At 42.3% G+C, this 18,995-nt stretch overlaps 1 protein-coding gene across 1 annotated transcript in view; it reads left to right on the top strand.

Annotated features, from left to right (window-relative positions):
- Nucleotides 1-2,738: 2,738 nt before the first annotated feature.
- The window catches only part of LOC309358881 (vomeronasal type-2 receptor 26-like), a gene marked incomplete at both ends in the record, with an annotated part of 34,691 nt that continues 18,434 nt past the window's right edge, over nt 2,739-18,995 (top strand). Inside the window, 4 exons of the mRNA XM_081892149.1 lie at nt 2,739-2,941; nt 4,001-4,292; nt 6,604-7,461; nt 8,263-8,490. Of these exons, the coding sequence (XP_081748275.1) occupies nt 2,739-2,941; nt 4,001-4,292; nt 6,604-7,461; nt 8,263-8,490 (1,581 nt within the window). The remainder of the gene's footprint in view (nt 2,942-4,000; nt 4,293-6,603; nt 7,462-8,262; nt 8,491-18,995) is intronic.

The raw sequence follows: 18,995 nt of genomic DNA, 5'->3' as shown, positions 1-18,995 counted from the left end.
TAAGATCCACTATTTGACTATTGATTCAAAACCCTAAAGTATATTTTATATAATTGACTTTTAATTTCTATTATTTGTATATCGTATTGTTCTTTTATTGCTGTGGCCGATGGCTGACACAAATAAAGATTCATTCATTCAGACACCAAATGTCAGCAAGCCTCCAGACTCACTAAGATTTGCTTTTACTAAGCTCCGTTTTCAAGCTATGCCCTCCGTTGTCTTAGATGGACGATATAACAGGGTACTACTGTACGAAGACAGACTCTGTATATGTGGGCAATCGCAGGTGGAAGACACCTTGTACTATTTTCTATATGGCTCAGTATACATTGGACCCATGAGGCAATTCCCCACCCTACCATCCATGCAAGAAGGATGTCTCTCCTTGGCAGAGAAGGTCCTATGGCTTCTTAGCAATGCAAATGCTTCAGTGATTCACAGAGTTGCCCTTTTTGCTCTGGTGGCCAAAAAGATCACAAAGAAGACCTTGGGCAATATAGCATTGAACTGTAAGGGAGACACAGAGATCTAAATAGAGACTATTATTTGTGGCTTGACACCCCTTTTGCTGGTATTTCTTTTTGATTCAGATTTGTCATGGCCAGTGGCTAGTACAATAAAGTTATTCGGATTGGGCTGGAAATGTCAGCAACACAACCTCAACCGGCAAGTAGTTGAAGGGTGGCACAGCAAATATAAAAACTGCACAAGCAGTTATACACTTACAATCAAGTGGGAGCAAAGGATCAGTTATGTCTGTGTATGTCAATGCTTCCTTCTACTAGTTTATACTGCTTTAATCATGAGGCATGTCAACTTTCTTATCTTTGCCTTCCTCCTTCTTTCTCAACAGTTAAAGCAACAGCTCCTTTGCATGTTTCGTTCTGTCCCCCTTTCATGGTTCTCTTGCAAACACAAGCTTCACATTCCAACCTTCACTTGCTCAGCCCTTCTCACACAAATTTCAATTTTTTAAAAATTATTTTATTTTATTCTCCTTCCACAGTATCACTCTCATCTCTCCTGATCTCTAAATTTATACTTTGCTTCCATCTTTTATTGTGGACTTGATTGTCCCCATCATTGATGCTACATGTTTCCTGTTCAGTGCCTCACATGTTTTTTTTCATCATACTGATACCTTGTCACAGTAATCCGTATGATTGCCTTTCCACAACAATCCATGCTCTGGTAACCTTCCAATTAGATTTCCATAGCACCCTCTTTTTGAGGCTGCCTTTGAAGACAAACTGGAAGTTGCAGCTATTGCCAAATGTGTCTGCTAGCATTTTATGTTTGGTGAGGTGCAACCATATAACTGTTAGAATTCCTGCTCCATGATTGCAGTTATGGGATTGTTGTCTATCACATGAAGGTGTATGTTATGACTCCACAGAGTGGGAAGTGATGGAGACAGGATATTTGTTTTACTGTGTTCCGTGAAGTGGGACTATTGTCCTTTGTTCTTTTTCTCTTTGCTGTCTGATGCTAGAGAGAGAGGGAGCCATGTTGCAGTGCTCTGTGTGTGTTTATATGTAAATAAAGTAGATTAGCCAAAATGCTGAGTTGCTGTGGTCTGTCATGCAAGGTGCACAAACTCTGCGGATCCCTAAGTGTGCCGGTGTCTGTTGGCATCGGTCGCTGTGATGTTCGGACAGAAGAAAGCTTTTGAAGCTCCCGAACGATTGACCAGGAGGGAGAGAACATGCCAGTGGGGCATGTGTGTTTGCCAGGGTCCTACTTGAGTGTAGGACGAGCTCCTGACAATAACACCATTCTGCACTGATTGCATATACATTAGCGACATCCAGTGCTTTTTATTCTTTTAAAAAATGTTTAGGGGGTACTCTCATTTTTCTACTCATATTGAAATACTACCAAACAATGAGGCCAAACTTTGATTCAAAAAATATTTAGGGGTATGTATACCCATCATTCCAAGTACTGATTGTAGCATGTAAAGCTGTAATCGTTTTGATATCTGTATATCAAGTTTAACTCCCTTTATGGACATGTCAATCAGTTAAGACTGGAAGAAGCCTTTCTTGTTTTCCCAATGTCTGGAGAAGCTCGTTCTGAGGTGAAATAGGATGTGGCCTTCTCTGTGGTGCTGTCTAGGTTGTGGAAATCCCCACCAAATATATTACTGTCATGAACACTGGTTATTTTTTTAGTATTAAATTTCACAGAGCTCTTTGCAGAGTTTGGACAATCTTCTGTCTTGAAGTAATGAGCCTGTGATTTCAGCACCAAGAAGGCTGAACTAGAACAGACAAATTGGCTCAATTTGCGACATGTACCTACAAATACAGATATCTCATTATCTTGAGAATCTTTTCTTGATGTCAGTCATTGCACTGTAAGGAGGAGGACTGGGAGCAAATTTTGCTGAGGTGTGATAAGCATATTTTCTTCAGCAACGTCTCATAGAAACAGCAAGAGATTATTATCTACCCTGTAATTTTATGACTGTTGATTATTATCCTCTGTCTTCTTCAGCAAAGCAACGGGACTAAAGGACATTTATAATATCCCCTGCATCACTCCAAGTTGGAGCTAGAGATATCACCACTCAGTCAGTCTGATCACTGAGACACAGTTTGAAACATAGATAAACCGGGCCGCCACTTATATAAGGATGTGCTACTCATCATCGGAATCAGAGAAGGATAATGTATTGGCAAGTGTATTGGAATGCAAAAGGGGTTGTTTTATGCAAGATAGTGGCGTTTGTAATGTTGGTGCTAGTGTTTTTGCCTCAAGTGGTGTCTAAGGTTCCCAGCATCAAATGTGACATCAGTGACCCTCTTTCTATTCTCCACAAGCATTACCAATCAGGAGACCTCATTATTGCTGGTATTGTGTCTCATATATACAGATTCTCCAGCTCTATAAGTTTCAGAGAACGTCCCTCTAATGACCTCTTTGATGGCACCCTGTAAGTTTCCTTCAATGTTTTTCCATGACAAGTTTGTCTTTATTAAGTCCAGTAGATAGATGGAGTTCACAGCCAATCCATCTTTCCTTTCTTTAATGAATGGCCCACCTTCCCTAACTAAATGCCACACTATCTCCATCGTGTTCCCATTTTTATTTTAGTAATTCCAGACAAGGATCCAGTATCACAAGCCTCCTTCTGGAAGAATTTTCTAATTAAAAAGAGCTATCAAATGTTACTCCTGCTCCAGCCCTACTCATCTAGGTGTTAGATCAGCGAGTGGCCCTTGGCGGGGTGGGGTGGGGGACTGTTATAAAATATTTCATTTCAGTGCTCATTGGCTTTGGGGGAAGAATATTAGGTTACCCCAGATTGTGAATTTTTGCAGCTGGACATGGTCACTGATAGCCAATCGCACAAAATGCCATAAAATAAATGAAGTGGCGACCACCCTTGTGAGCCACCTTAATTTCTACCCATTTGGTAAAAAAGCCTATCCACAGAACTTATTTATGGGATAGCAATGCTTCTAGAGGAGTAACAGTGCTCTAATTTTTGTGTTATCAACTGTGCCTGCATCTGAGCTCTAACTGCCTTGTCAAAGACTGTATATTTCCATTTCTTTGCCATTTAACTGTAACTTCTACATTTTCCCTGTGTGTGCGAGCTCACACAAGCTATATACATCACACATACTATTGTCATCCATTCTACTCACATTCTACTCACCTCCTACCCCCCACCCCACCAATTTCCCTATGTCTGAAATGTTTGCAAATGTGTACAAAATCCCAAAATAATATTTTTGTTCAAAAAGGGGACAATGTTAAATTCTAGATATATCAGTCCCATTTTAGAAAGAACACAAAGTAATTCGACTCTCCAGAATTTGGGGAGAAATGTTACAATCCTACAGAGAAACTGGAATGAAGAGAATTTCTTTTAGAGATCCTTCTTTAACTGCTAACTTTCAAAGCAGAAACTGGTAGTGCTCTTGTAAGCAAATATGACAGATACCCCCCTCTGCATGACAGCATTTCTTTATATTTCTGATTACAGGTCAATGATTCAGATCTACCAGCATATTCTAGCCTCAATATTTGCTGTAAAGGAGCTTAACGAAAATCCTAAGATTTTGCCTAATCTCACCCTGGGCGTCCATATCTATAACAGCTATTTCAATCCAAGATGGACCTATCAGGCCTCAATGGAGCTCTTCTCCACCCAGGGCAGATTCATCCCTAACTACAAATGTGATAATATCAACAATCCAGTAGCTGTCATTGGGGGACCCACCTCTGAAGTTTGTCTCCACATGGCAGACATCCTGTGCATCTACAAGATTCCACAGGTAATACATGTGTGCAGAGCTAGAGAGTTTAAGAGAACATTAGCCACATGCCTTGGTTTCAGATATTGATTTTTACATTGAAGATAGGAATTGCTTCCAAAATACCATATTTAACAGTGGAAGATTTGACAGGTTGTCCCTTTAAATGTATGAAGATGTGAGCCTCTATTGAGACAATACAGTGGTAGGGGGCATTTGGGGGGTTGCTAGTATGTGTGTTATAGTGGTTTGCGGAGACTTGTTGATGCACTTGTGGCCATGCTTCCCCACCAGAGCATAGTGAGGGGGAAAAGTCCCAAGTATCAGGGCCAGTGGATTCCCCACCAGGGGGAGAAGACGAGGCAGGGCTGACCACGCCTCCATCGGAGAGTCAGACAACGGAGGGGAGGTCAGATCCGGCCAGTATTCCGGAAGAGGGAAGCAGTGACAGGAGTAGTGTAACGGTTAGGAGGAAGGTCACTGGTTTGGCGCAAGAAGCAAGTTCAAATGTACAGGAGCGTGGGACCTCAGAGGATGAGGACTGGGAGCCGGGTCCCAAAGCTCGCCGGAGGCAGGGGGAGAAGCTAAGTGACTCAGCGTCAGAGGAGTCTAGAAAGGGGAATGCACCAATGGGCAGAAGGACCCAGAGAAGGAGAGCGCAGCGGAAAAGGTGGAGCAGGGCTAGGATATTAAACTGGTGTCAGAGGGGAGGAGACTCAGACGGGACTTCGCCGGTCTAGGGCTTAGGACGTAGAGCTGCGCGCTGCGGCTTTGAAATGGAAACTGAACTTCAATAAAGACCTTTGTACATAAACACAGCCTGGCGTTGGTCCTCTGTGAGCTGGGACCGAGGGGCAGCTCTGACAATATTTTTTAAAAAATCTACACTTTTCAGATATATACATTTCACTGATTTTACAGTCATTTTAATATTTCGAAACTTCCTTCCCCCTCTTTCTGCAGTTCCTTAAATTTATTTTTAATATCTTCTGCATATCCAAATTAACTTCCTATTCTTCCAGTAATTAATTTCCTATTTTTCCAGTAAGTTTCACCATTTCTGCATATTCCATAAGTTTTTGCATCCATTTTTCCTTTGCTGGGATTTCTTCTTCTTTCCATTTTTGAGCAAGTTAGATTCTTGCTGCTGTAGTCACATACATGAATAAATTTCTATACAATTTAGGTAACCAGAAACACTTAACATACCATCTCCAAAAAAGATACCTTTAACACAATCTGGTCTCCCTTTTTCTGTCTTGTTGAAGAAGAACAGGATATTTTAATACCACCATCATCACAGAGGTATCTGTGGAGCTTCTATATTTCTTGGAAATGCATTGTATTGTAATTGTATTGTAACTTTATTTTTTTTAGAAAGAAAGAAAGAAAGAAAGAAAGAAAGAAAGAAAGAAAGAAAGAAAGAGAAAGAAAGAAAGAAAGAAAGAAAGAAAGAAAGAAAGAAAGAAAGAAAGAAAGAAAGAAACATTTAAGTTAACTAAGATCGGTTATTTTTAATTTCAGAAGGCTGTGTTTCCTTAAAATGAACACATTCCTTAGATCAGGCACAGCCAAAATGTTTACTCTCCAAAAATTGTGGACTACAATTGTCACAGTCTCTGACCATTGGCCATGTTGACTGGGACTTATGGGAACTGGAGTCCAAAAGACCTACTGAGCAACATCCCATCTACCCCTGAATTACACTGACATCATGTGAGATATGCCTGTGAATTTGAAAGGGGTTAAATACCAACAGTATAACATCTTTTCAAGTTTCTCCCTCATTGATAACTGGGAACCTTTAAAGAGATATTTAAAAAAATAATTGTTGCAATCTAAATTTGGTTGCAGCTTTTGAGTAATCTCTGTAAATAACTAAGGTTAAAAGGGTTAAAACAGATATATGTATACAGATGTACATTATTATTTCATTACTAATATGTTGATAAGTTTGGGCAATAGGTTTATTAGAGTGGAAAGATTTTGAAAAGGATGGGAAGTCAAATTTATGTACTAAATTAATAATTGGAAGACTTATTTTTTTTGGTTGAAATTTTGTTCTGAAAAGTTTTATTTACAGATAATAATGAAGATATGTCTTTGAAGTATGGATGTAAGTATGGATAATAAAGCATAAAAAAGAGATGTGCCTGTGAAACTGATTGACTACTCCACTGTGCTGTTCCATGAGGGCATCTATTCTGTCCTCTGTTCTGGAGAAGCTGCCATATATGTTTACTCTGGTGTAATTGTTGAACAAGGCTGCTCAGGTCTTCACTATATAATTTTTTCCTACCTTGGTTCCCTCCCCCCCCCCCATTTTCTTTAGTTCATCTATGGCACTGCTCCAGTGATAAATAAGAAAATTCAGACTGTCCTCTACCACCAGATGTTTCCCGATGTGGATCATCAGTATAAAGGCATTCTTCAGTTACTGCTTCATTTCAGGTGGACGTGGATTGGGGTGTTATCTGCGCATGATGACAACGGGGAGAAATTTGTACAAGCAGTGGTTCCCATGTTTGCTCAGAGAGACATCTGCTTTGACTTCATTTTATCATTGCCTCCAATGACTTACTCCAATGACTTTGATAAGAAACTTGATGAGGCAATTAAAACATGCAGTGTTATCGGGAATAGCACTGTTAATGCAATGATCGTTCATGGTGAAATCGATACCATGGTAGGTTTGAGAATGTTGCCTGTTTATACTGACTGGGGGAGATCAACAAATGACAAAAGTAAAATCTGGATTATGACATCCCAGATGGGTTTCACATCAGTTTCCTTTCAAAGAAATTGGGACATAGATTTCCTTCATGGTTCTATCTCCGTTGCCGTTCACTCTAAGGAGGTAATAGGATTCCAGAAATTTATTCAGATGATAAAACCTTCTTCAGGAAACCAATATAACTTTATCAGAGAGTTTTGGGGAGACGCATTTGAATGTTCTTTCCTCAATCCCATGACAGACATAGACAATGGAAAAATCTGCACTGGAAGGGAGAAACTGGAGACTCTGCCTGCCTCTGTTTTTGAAATGAGCATGACAGGCCACAGCTACAGTGTTTACACTGCTGTCTTTGCTGTGGCACATGCATTGCATGCCATGCATTCATCAAGGTTCAAGCACAGAACATTGGTGGATGAAGGAAGAATGAAGCTTCTGAGTCAACAGCTGTGGAAGGTAATGTTCTGAGCACACTAAGAATGTAGGAACGTAAGAGCATAGAATCATAGAATTATAGAGTTTGTAGAGACCTGAAGAGTCATCTAGTCTAACACCCAGGAATCTCAGCTAAAGCATCTATGACAGATGGCCATCCAACCTCTGCTTAAAAATCTCCAAGGAAGGAGAGTCCACAACTTCCCAAGGGAGACCATTCCACAATTGAACAGTCCTTGCTGTCAGAAAGGTCTTCCTGATATTTAGTCCGAAGCTCCTTTAATGTAACTTGAAGTCATTTGTTCAGGTCCTACCCTCCAGAATAGGAGAAAACAACCTTGCTCCATTTTCCATTAGACAGCCGTTAAGATACTTGAAGATGGCCACCAGTCTCCTCTTTTCCAGGCTAAACATCCCCAACTCTCTCAATCTGGGGCAACTCCCTCAATCAGGCAGGAGAAAGCAATCTTGCTGCATCTTCCATGTGACAATCCTTCAATTATTTGAAGATGGCTATCATATCTGCTCCCAGTCTCTTTTCTAGGCTAGACATGTCTAGCTCCTTCAACTGTTCCTCATAAGGGTTGGTTTAGAGACCATGGATCAATCTGTTCCTGTCTCTTCCTTCTGCTGATGGGCGGAGGGCAGGAATCATTCTATGCATGTCTACTTGACATATTTTTTGTTTCTAAATCTTAATGTAAATTTGAATTTGGATGGATCCAGCTTTAGTCATTCTTAGGGCAAACTTTTCGTTAGATAGATTCATTGAAATCCCCATGATTTCCTCATGAATTGCTATTTCTTTCCTTGCCAATTTAGCTCAACCACTTTGTAAGAAGCATCTCATTTAATACTAGTGCTGGAGGAAAAGTATCCTTCAATGAAAATGGTGAGATAGAGGCTGGATTTGATATTATGAATTGGCTCACATTCCCAAACCAGTCTTTCTGCAGAGTCAAAGTTGGAAGCATAGACCCCATGGCTCCTCAGGAAGAAGTGCTCACTATTTCTGAGGAAGCCATTGTGTGGCCCAACAGGTTTAATCAGGTAAGGTCCATTAATGTATTGGGGGCTATTCATTAGTCCCATCTTCAATTTTCAACAGTTCAGATACTGGCATAGCTCTGCTCATCTATAGCTTTAGTGTACACATGGGGTCTTCTTTACTGTGTCAGTTGGGTGATTTCACCCATCCAAAACCTTCTTTTCATCAAATAAAATATTCTCCTTGGAAAACTTTAATATTTAAAGAATTTGTAGAATTTGTAGACATTTGTCCTGAAAGGTTGTAATCAAAGATTAAACTACAAGGAATACATTGAACATACTTCTAAACATCACTGAGAAATGTAGAAGTATAAACACAAAAAATGAATAAAAATAGGCTTAAAATTATAAGCAAACTATAACCAAGCAAAAACAACCAATTGCATCGAAGGGACAGGAAATTATAGTAACCCACATTTCAGTGTGTTCCAAAATATGAGATGGTGCATAGAGTTCCCATTTTATATCCTATGGATAAGTATTACCAGCAGTAGAAAAGGTTCTATGAAGCCTCTGCATTCTAAATTCCAGATGTATTGCTATTTTGGAAACCTAACATAAACTCAACACATCTCCACATGGATACCAGTATAACGAGATGAGATATAAATGCTGGAGTTCAATAATGTTTACACATTTAATAAAGAGTCAAAGGTGTTTGCATTGAAGATCTGATTTTGTTAAACTGCCTCAACCTCACCTCCAATGTGAGTGTTAACCACCTGGCATGAGGCAATAGATACACGGCCCCCATCATACCCCCTAGGAGTAATCCAACCACACTCTGAGCCCTATAAGAGTTGTTCCAGTTATTGCTGGTTCCTCGTGACCCTCACGTTGAAATATGTGCTTAGAGAAGACTGGCCAAATCTCCAACCCCAAAGATGGTTCGCCTTTCATGGGTGAGGAGGTGAGGCTGTCTGGCCCAAGATTCCCCAGAGTGGCTGGGGCTCATCAATATTCATTTTTTTTCTCTTTTTCCATACTCACCCAGCACCTGGAATGTACTAGAATAGCTTGGACAAGTGAAATATCACAGAAACGACAAACCAAACAGGACTGGTATCACTGTAAAGTATAAGGGGAAAATTATTTTAAGCATGGCTCTCTCTTTTCTGACAGTGATTGGCTGTCCTGCATGAGATAGAATCATAGAATTTTATCATTGGGAGGGACCCCGAGGGATTTCAGTTGAAGCATACATGGCAGACACTGTAACACTGCAGAATTTCACCATCTAGTAAACATCCTCCTCTTTCATCTGTGGACAGGCACAGCCTCTTTCTCTTTGTAATGACAATTGCCCCTTGGGTTATCATAAGGCAAAGAAGGAAGGGATGCCATTTTGCTGCTATGATTGCCTTCCATGTCCAGAAGGGAAGATTTCCAACCAAACAGGTAAGGAAGTCATGTCCAGAGTCTATGGACACTAATGGGGTCACTAGCCATCAATTGGAAAGGTTATGTAGATTTCTAAGGATCTCCTTAACGTTAAAAAAATTTTAGCGATAACAAACGGGCTGCTCCTGACCCTAGTGGATAATTTCAAACAACATGTGAGCGCTTCAGACCAGAATACAAATCCCCTAGCCAGCCCGGATCCACCACTCCCCAGCAAACCCCGGAGGAAAAAAGCTGAGCCTAAGATGAAGAAAAGCAAAAATATGAAAAACCTAAGGCGGCTTAAGACAACTCACCGTACCTGTAAAAAATATTGGCAGAAGCTCTTTAACCTTCTTCCATCCCTTTCTACAAGTGGAACAAACAAATCCAACTCGAGTGCCATCAAAGAGACACGTAAAGTAGATACACCCATAAAAGAATCTAAATCAAGTTTTGAAGAATCAACACCGAGCTGGGACAAAGGAACTAATCCATCTACAGTTATACCGCCCCAGAGTCCTCTTATGGCCAGCACAGAATCTGTAGACAGAGGTGAGCAGGCGACCCAAACTACTGAGGGGAACCACTCCTCCCAAGCTCGACAGATGTTGTGTCCCAAAAGAGAATGGAGTTTAGTCCTAATCCCACAAAAGCTTGTCTTTGCTAATTACCCTAAACCGCCTAGATTTTATGCAGAGTTGGACCGTATAGACCACTTTTTGTCCATTATAAGTGGCATTTTACCGGGGGTAGTAAAAGCAACTGACATAGCCGCTATAGAGTATTTACATCAAGATGATTGCTCGGTACGAGCATTGATTACTTTTTTAGATCATAATCTGGCCAGTTTCATTTTTAGAGCTAAAAACCTATTCAAAAAAGAAAGAATAGTCCTATTAAGAATATTTGAAAATAGAGCACCTGCAACCTCTCTGATGGGGCCCAAGAGCATAGGAATGGAAGTTCACAAAAGGGAAAAAACCAACCACCAAAACCATCGAAATAGAAAGCATAAGTTCCAGCAGGATCATCTCCATCAAACAGTACCAAATGAAAAAAAGGAAGCCCCACATCCAACTGGCGTCTGGCCTCTCACGTGTGATAGTGAGGACTCCGCTTTGGAGGAAGAACTCTCGCTGATAAAGCGATTCTGGTCACTGCATTCTCCAGCTCAAACTGAGATCCTGAAAAGACTTGATCTACTTCGAAGCAGACTAGAAAAAAAGGATGATCAAGGTGAGACAATGAAGGACCCTTATGTGCAGCCCATATCTCCCAAATGTCTGGTGGATAAGAAGACAGTGGGAGGCACCTTTAAATGTGTAGACGTGGAATTACAATCTGAGCCCCCTGTGATGTACAATAAAGTAAGACCAAATCAAGGTGTGAAACCTCAAAGCTCCTGGCACAGCTATCTTAAATTGTCTCCGAATGAATTAGCTTCCCCCCCAACTCCAAAATCTAGCCCCAAATCACCAAGAAAAGAGGATCACTACACTCTCTCCAAGCAGTCATCCTCGAAAAGAGCCAACGGGTGTGTTTTTTTAGACACCAAAGAATTGCTGGACGTGGTGGTGACATAGATCCAGCTCCCCGAAGGGCCCAGGGCCTAAAAGTGCTGTCTTGGAATATCGCGGGTTGGCACGCCAAGAAAAATAATCAACAATTTTTGTGCTACCTTAAGCAATTTGACATCATCTTCTTTCAGGAGACATGGCAGAATGACCCTATATTTCTTAATGGGTATAACTGCCACTACCTGCCTGCCTCTCCATCTCTAAGGGGCGGCAGATCTAGTGGTGGCCTAGCTTGCTTCATTTCCACGGAGCTGGCGCATTCTCTAACAGCCCTACCCAGCTGCAATTCTTTAGCAACAGCCGCTCTACTTAGCTTCAAGAGAACTACTCTCTTGCTGGTCAATGTCTATATTCCCCCAGGCCAAAAAAACCCCGTTGTCAAGGCTACATGGGCTGAGCTAGAGGCGTTTTTAGAGCCTCTCGAATCTACTTACCCGTCTGCCCTGACTATTGTGTGTGGAGACTTCAACGCTCGTATAGGAACAGATGACAACAGTCTATACACTCATTTCAACCAATTTATGGACCCTGAAGAACAGACGGATATTGGTGCGACACGACTGTCCAAAGATAGTAGAAGTAATTTCCCAGGTCTCTGCTTAGTGCAGGCTGCCAGACGGAGGGAACTGCTGATATTAAACGGCAATATAGAGGGGGACCGCCCCGGGGAATATACCCATTTCTCCAAGGCTGGGGGAAGCGTTATAGATTATATCTTAATCTCAAGATTTGCTCACAGCTTTGTAAGGAAGTTCCAAGTGGGCCACAATACTCTGAGTGATCACCTACCTCTAATTGTAGAGCTTGCAGGTCGGCCTTTTGACTATTCTATTGCCGAGCCACAATATATACCTTCTGTAAATTTGGATATACCTGCCCCCAAAAGACTCAAATGGTCCCCAATACTGAATGAAAATCTAACCCTCCTTCTTCAGTCAGAGGAGTTAAAGCTTATTCGCTCCGCTATTGTATCAGGCAATTCAGTAGATGCGATTATGGAACACTTTAAATTACTTTTGGAAAGATTGAAACCCCATTTAACAACAGTGATACATAGCTCCGCTACAAAGAGGGCAAAGGACGGAGCTAGCTGGTTTGACCTGGAGTGCAGGCAAACAAGGAGACAAACGAGAACAGCCTACCAGAGATACAGAAAATCAGGGACTGCCCTCCTACTTAATGCTTATATTTATCTGAGACGGTCTTACAAACAATTACTAAGGAGAAAGAAACTGGAAGCTGAAAGAGCCGCATGGCACAGTTTGGTTAAGGCATCGCACGAGAAAGATACTACTTGCTTTTGGCGAACCATATCTGGTCTACTGGACCAGGAGCGTACTAATCCCATCTGTACAGTGGAACCAATGGAGTGGTTGCGCCATTTTCAATCTTTGTTCTATGACCAGGAAGCCCAACATTACAAACTATGCATTCAATTGGAGGACCTACCTCACTGGCCACCAGTAACTGCAAAGGAAGTTGAGAATTTAATCGCACAATTAAAGAACAACAAGGCCCCAGGGAATGATTACATCCCTGCCGAACTTCTGAAGTCCAACATTGGCTGGTGGGCCCCCCTGCTGGCGTCTTTATTTTCTTGGATCGACTCAACGGGTTTACTCCCAGATGGTTGGACTGAGGCAATAATTATCCCAATCTATAAAAAAGGACCCATGACAGACCCGGCGAGTTATAGACCAATCAGCCTTCTGCCTATACCCAGCAAACTATATGCCAAACATCTTTATATCAAGCTAACTAGCTGGCTGGAAACTGAAGCTATTCTAGCGGAAGAGCAAGCGGGTTTCAGGCAAGGCAGATCCACCATAGACCATTGCTTCACCCTAGCCTATTTAATTGACAAATATGCCAAAAAATCCCGTGGGGTGTTATATGCAGCCTTTATCGATCTAAAGGCTGCTTTCGATTCAATTCCACGTGTAAGACTCTGGGATAAATTGAGCACATCAAGTATAGACAAAAGACTATTATTTCTGATCAGCTGTTTATATAAAGACACGGTGCTGCATGTAAGAACTTCGTTAAATGGCCATCTTATAGGACCAGTTCCTGTCAGTAAGGGGGTCAAGCAAGGTTGCATCCTGGCCCCAGTTCTATTCAACATCTACATCAATGATATGGTTAACTGTTTGTCATCTCCGGACTTCCACGCCCCCAAACTGGCTGACAAATCAATATCAGTGCTTTTGTATGCTGATGATGCGATACTCCTATCTCGAACAAGAATAGGCTTAAATAGGCTCATAGGTGAATTTTCAGCATACTGTAGGAGAGAGCAACTTGCAATAAACTATCAGAAAACCAAAATTATGGTTTTTGCAAGGAAACACAGACAGTACAGCTGGAGGATGGATAACCAGACAATTGAACAGGTTAAAGCCTTCAAATATCTGGGTATCGTTTTCCAGTCGACCGGGTCCTGGGATGTCCATCAAAAATGTGCCAAAGAAAAAGCAGCTCAAAGTATCAAGATGCTGTCCCGCTTCTTTTACACGAAGGGGGGCAGATACATCCCAGCAGCCCTTGAAGTTTTTCAAGCAAAACCTCTGGCGCAGTTACTGTACGGGGCACAAATCTGGACGGGGAACCACTGCTCCAGTCTTGAAACTGTTCAGTCTAAATTTCTAAGGCAGATATTCGGCGTCCCCTCCTGTGTTCCAAACGCAGCATTACGACTCGAGGCCTGCCTTCCATCTGTGGAAACTCGGACCTGGCAGAGAACATTCAACTATTGGCTTCGTCTTAATCTGAATCCACCTGGTCTACTGCCTCTAGTAATGCAAGACCCTCACAAAAGCAAGTGGTTCAAAACTGTGCATCAAAAACTCCTTACATGCGGTCTGCATTCACAGTCCCTACTATCAATGGGCCTCATTAAAGCAAAGAGTCTAATAGGCCAGCGCCTGAAAGACATTGAACGACAAAACAACCTGATTATCTTAAAGAAACTGTGCCCATGGTATACCTACTTTCCCCCTTCTCATTTTGACTCTCCAGCTTCATATCTGTTTAAACTAACCATCCCAAAATACAGACGTGCCTTTACATTGGCTAGATGGGATGTTCTTCCCTCTGCTGTACTCGAAGGTCGTTACCAAAAGACTCCATTTGAAAAACGACTTTGCCCATGTGGAGATGGTAACACGGAAACAGTGTCCCACGTCCTTCTATCTTGCCCCCTTTACAAAGACCTAAGGAATGAGATTATTACTCCACTCATTCTCTCCAACCCCGGCCGTTCACCAGACATTACACTGTATTTTCTATTATCTGATACAGATAGTCAGATAACAGAGAAGGTCGCGAGGTACATCGAGAGAGCTGCGAAATTGAGGGCCACCATCTGAGTGACAGACTTGTTCATCTGACGGACCTCCTTTTGCTTGTTCTTTTCTTCCTTTTATCCCTATTTTCACTTTTAACTCTTGTATAGCTGTGGCCTGTTGGCTTTGCTAATAAAGTTTTGATTTGATTTGATTTGATTTAAGGATGGTTAGAATCAAAGAGTTAGAAGGCCAACCAGTCTAACCACCTGTGGTTAATAATAATAATAATAATAATAATAATAATAATAATAATAATAATAATAATATAATAGATTGATTGTTTTCTACTTCACCCATCTGGCTGGGTTCCCCAAGCCACTCTGTGCAGCTCCCAACAGAATATTAAAAACACGATAAAACATCAAACATTAAAAACTTCGCTAACAGGGTTGCTTTGAGGTGCCTTCTAAAAGTCAGATAGTCATTTATTTCCTTGACATCTGATGGGAGGGCATTCCACAGGGCGGGCGCCACTATCGAGAAAGCCCTCTGCCTGGTTAATGATATGAGGGCAGCACCTTACATTTGTCATTATGTAGATAAAAATAGGATTCACAGCCCCACATGTGCCAATCATTATGTTGGGGGTGGGGGGCAAGGACATGAACCACACACAAAATGGAGATAGAAAAGTCTGCTTTGGGAATGCTACATTTTTCAGAACTTCAAAATCCCTTAAAAAATACCTGCACAGGCAAACTCCCAGAAAAGACCAATAAGGACAGAATATGCTAAGTGCTGTTGGAATGCAAACTGACATGTTGCGAGGAGTGGATTGAAAGCAGGATAAGAGAGGAAGTAGAAGGGTATCCTGTACTTTCAGGAGGTGTTTTTTTCCACCTAAGAAAGAGAGAGATGATAACAGAAATGGAAAGGAAGAGAATGACGGCTGAAAGTGTATAAGCTAAAACAGAAAGGCAAATAGAAATATTCTGCATACTTCTAACTGCTAATATCTTTGAAGAGAAGCCACCCTCGGTCATAGGACTCAGCTTCTAAAATGGAGGTGGGCATAAAGACTGAGGTGGCCCATGGAACATCCCATAGTTTGGTATCTTACAAATTGCATGAGGAGACCACTTAATTCTTTGCCAGATTTGAACCTGTAAAGTCTCATTCATATGCAGCAATGCGGCAGCAAGCAAAGGCTATAGCAGCCAAGACTGCTGCTTGTGGCTGGAAAGCCAAACAGGAAGTTTGTGACTGTTGCCATGGGAACAAAGGGGCAGTCCAATCTGTACTGAGCACCGGATGTTAGCTCAGTGGGTTTGTTATATGACCTGTGCTGGAAGGACATGGGTGGAGTTTCTCTCTGTCTGTTGAAGAGAGCAGACATGTTTACTGTATGACTGCTAAAAGACACAAATAAAGACATGTAGATACGTTTTCAGTCTGTGTCTGATTCCCCTCCCTGGGGATATGCAGGGAACAAGAGGGGAGAGAGGAGCAGTTGGTGTGTTTTCCTCACAGCCTGAGGAAAATCGCCGGAACGGACCTCGCGTATGTTTTATCCTGCCGGGAGTCGCCGGAGGGAGGTCTAAGGAATTCAGCCGGTGCCTGAACAGATAGGCACATACCTCAGGACGGGCTAGAATTTCCAACAGTGGTAGCAGAGGATGGTTGCTGTTTTCATCGACCTCTGCATCAAGAAGTTGGCCTCCATGGAAGCCTGAGGTGAGAAGGCTGATTCTCTGCAGCCAGCAGCTGACCAGAAGAATCTGAAAGCCAAGCAACGGAGCCCAGGTATGAGTTTTTCGGGCTTAAAGGAGTGAATGCAGATTGAGTTATTCTCTGCTTCACGGGGAGCAGTAGATGGGAAAAACAGCTCCAGTCAAAAGAGAAACCGCATTCCAAACATTCCTGTGGTTTTTCCTGTTCAAGGAAAAGGAATGCTGTTGCTTAGCAACGAAGGCCAGTTTCACGAGAGGGCTGGACAAGTCAGGCTTTTGCCTCGGAGAGGCAAAAACAAAGTTTTTGTTATGTCTTAGGCCCAATCAAACGAACTGTTGGAAAGGGACTTTCCGAAGCAGCTAGCGTTCAGAGCTGCCAGGTGGCACAGAGTGTAAACAAGCCAGCTATTGGATTTTAGAGGCTTGTGTTTGAGAGTCAATGCAAGGACTCAAGATGGATGCAAAGAAGGGAGCTTTGCCTTCTCCGCCCCTTCTGACCAGTGACAATTATGCGTCCTGGTCTAGTAAGATGAAGGCCCTGCTGCAGAATCAGAGACTGTTTGGGGTGATTGAAAACCCCATTCCAGCAGCACCAACGCGTGCTTGGGAGTCACAGGATGTGAAGGCCAGAACTGCTATAATTCTGTGCGTGTCAGACTCTGAGCTTATCCACATACAAGATTTACTGCACGCGAGAGATGTTTGGGACACGCTGAGAAGGACACATCAGAGAGATGCAGGTTCTTCAGCGTTGCTGTGTTTTGAGAAGCTGACCAACCTGAGGCTTGCGCCTGATGGAGATGTTCAAGCGCACCTGACGGAAATGAAATTTCTGCGTCAACAGATGGTGGAACGCAATTTCCGTCTGCAGGAGGAAGTGTTTTGCTTCATGGTGATCAACAGTCTGAATCGGACTTACAAAACAGTTGCCAGTCAGCTGGGGTCTCTCCCAGCAGCGGATCTCACGTCGGACAGGGTCTTTGCCATCGTGCTGAATGAACATGACAGACTTTCCGCCCTGGAAGTCAAGGACAGGGGGAGCCAAGAACGGAGTTCTAACGCCCCTACTGCTGTTGCTACTGGAGAAAATGCTGTAGCTTTGAACGTTGTCCGATGTTACAATTGTGACCAAACTGGGCATCTTCAGCGGTACTGCAAGAAGCCACGTCAGAAAAGAGGAGCCAAGGCGAGCTCCGCAAAGTCTGAGGCGTCAGACAAAAGTCACACCAAGCCAAAGGCAAAGACTGCAAAAGCTTTGATGTCGCTAAAAGCCACACCAGAGGTGGGAAACTTCTTTGTCCTAGACACTGGAGCCACAGTTCACATGACAGGACACAGAGGACTATTTTCTACGTTTGAGAAGCAAAGCTTCGTGGTGCAACTAGCCAACGGTCAAAAGCTGGAAGCGACCGGAATTGGGACTGTGTATCTTAAAAGTCTGAACTTGACTATAAACAATGTTTATTTGGTTCCAGAGTTGAAGTTCAATCTGCTCAGTGTTTCGCAGATTGCCAAGAAGGGACTAAAACTGTCCTATGATGATCAGAACTGCAAGATCTACAAAGATGGAGAGTTGTATCTTTCTGCCAAAGAGAAAGATGGACTGTATTTGTTGACTTTTGATCAAAGTGATTACATGAAATGTAATTCTTGTGATTCTAACATGGTCTCTTTTACAGGTGTAGCCAAGAAGAACACCAAGCAGGTCACCTCGAGGGTCGACAAGGCATTTCAGCGGGTGTATGCTGATGTGATTGGTCCTCTAGCACCCTCTAGAGGCAATGCAAAGTATTACCTAATATGTGTTGATTCTTTTACAGGTTTTGTCTGGCTTTATCTTTTGGAGAGACTGAAAGAAGCCTTAGAAAGGTTTAAAGAGTTTTGTGACAAGGTTAAAAATATGCATGATGCTGACATAGATTGTCTTTGCACAGATGAGAAGCCAATTTTCTTTTTACAGGAGTTCCAGAGGTTCCTGAAGAAGAAAGGGATAAGACACAAAGCTGCTAGTTCCGAAGAAGCTTGGAACAAATGTGTCTGTAGTAGGGTGAACAAAGAATTGCAAAAGGGAATGCATGCGCAATTGCTTAGTTCACATCTGCCACATGAGTACTGGGCTGAGTCGCTAATGTCATTCTGTTACACGTGGTTGAGAAAGTTTTCAAAAGAGTTGGGAAGTTCTCCTTTTGAGAAACTGTTCCACAGAAAACCTTCTGTTGCCCATTTCAAGGTTTTTGGGTCTCATGTGAGAATAGAAGCTCCAGGTGGGGTAAAGAATGCCAGAGGCATTTTTGTGGGTTATGAAAAGGGTCTCTACAGAGTAATTTTGTCTGAATCTGGTCAGGTGATTCTCACAAAATTTCTAGAGAGTGCTCCTGAACAGGAGAGAGTGATTGTTCAAACATTTCCCACAGGCGTTGATGATGATTCTGATGATGATGATGTTGATTTTATTGAGTTCAGTAGTACTGATGATGACAGCGATAGCTCAGACAGCTCAGTTGTCACAGTCATTGAGAGGAAATCTC

Source organism: Podarcis melisellensis (assembly GCF_964234715.1).
Source record: "Podarcis melisellensis genome assembly, chromosome: 16".
NCBI classification, from domain to species: domain Eukaryota; kingdom Metazoa; phylum Chordata; class Lepidosauria; order Squamata; family Lacertidae; genus Podarcis; species Podarcis melisellensis.
Note: the sequence above shows the minus strand (reverse complement) of the source record. Positions and strands in the feature narration are given on the sequence as shown.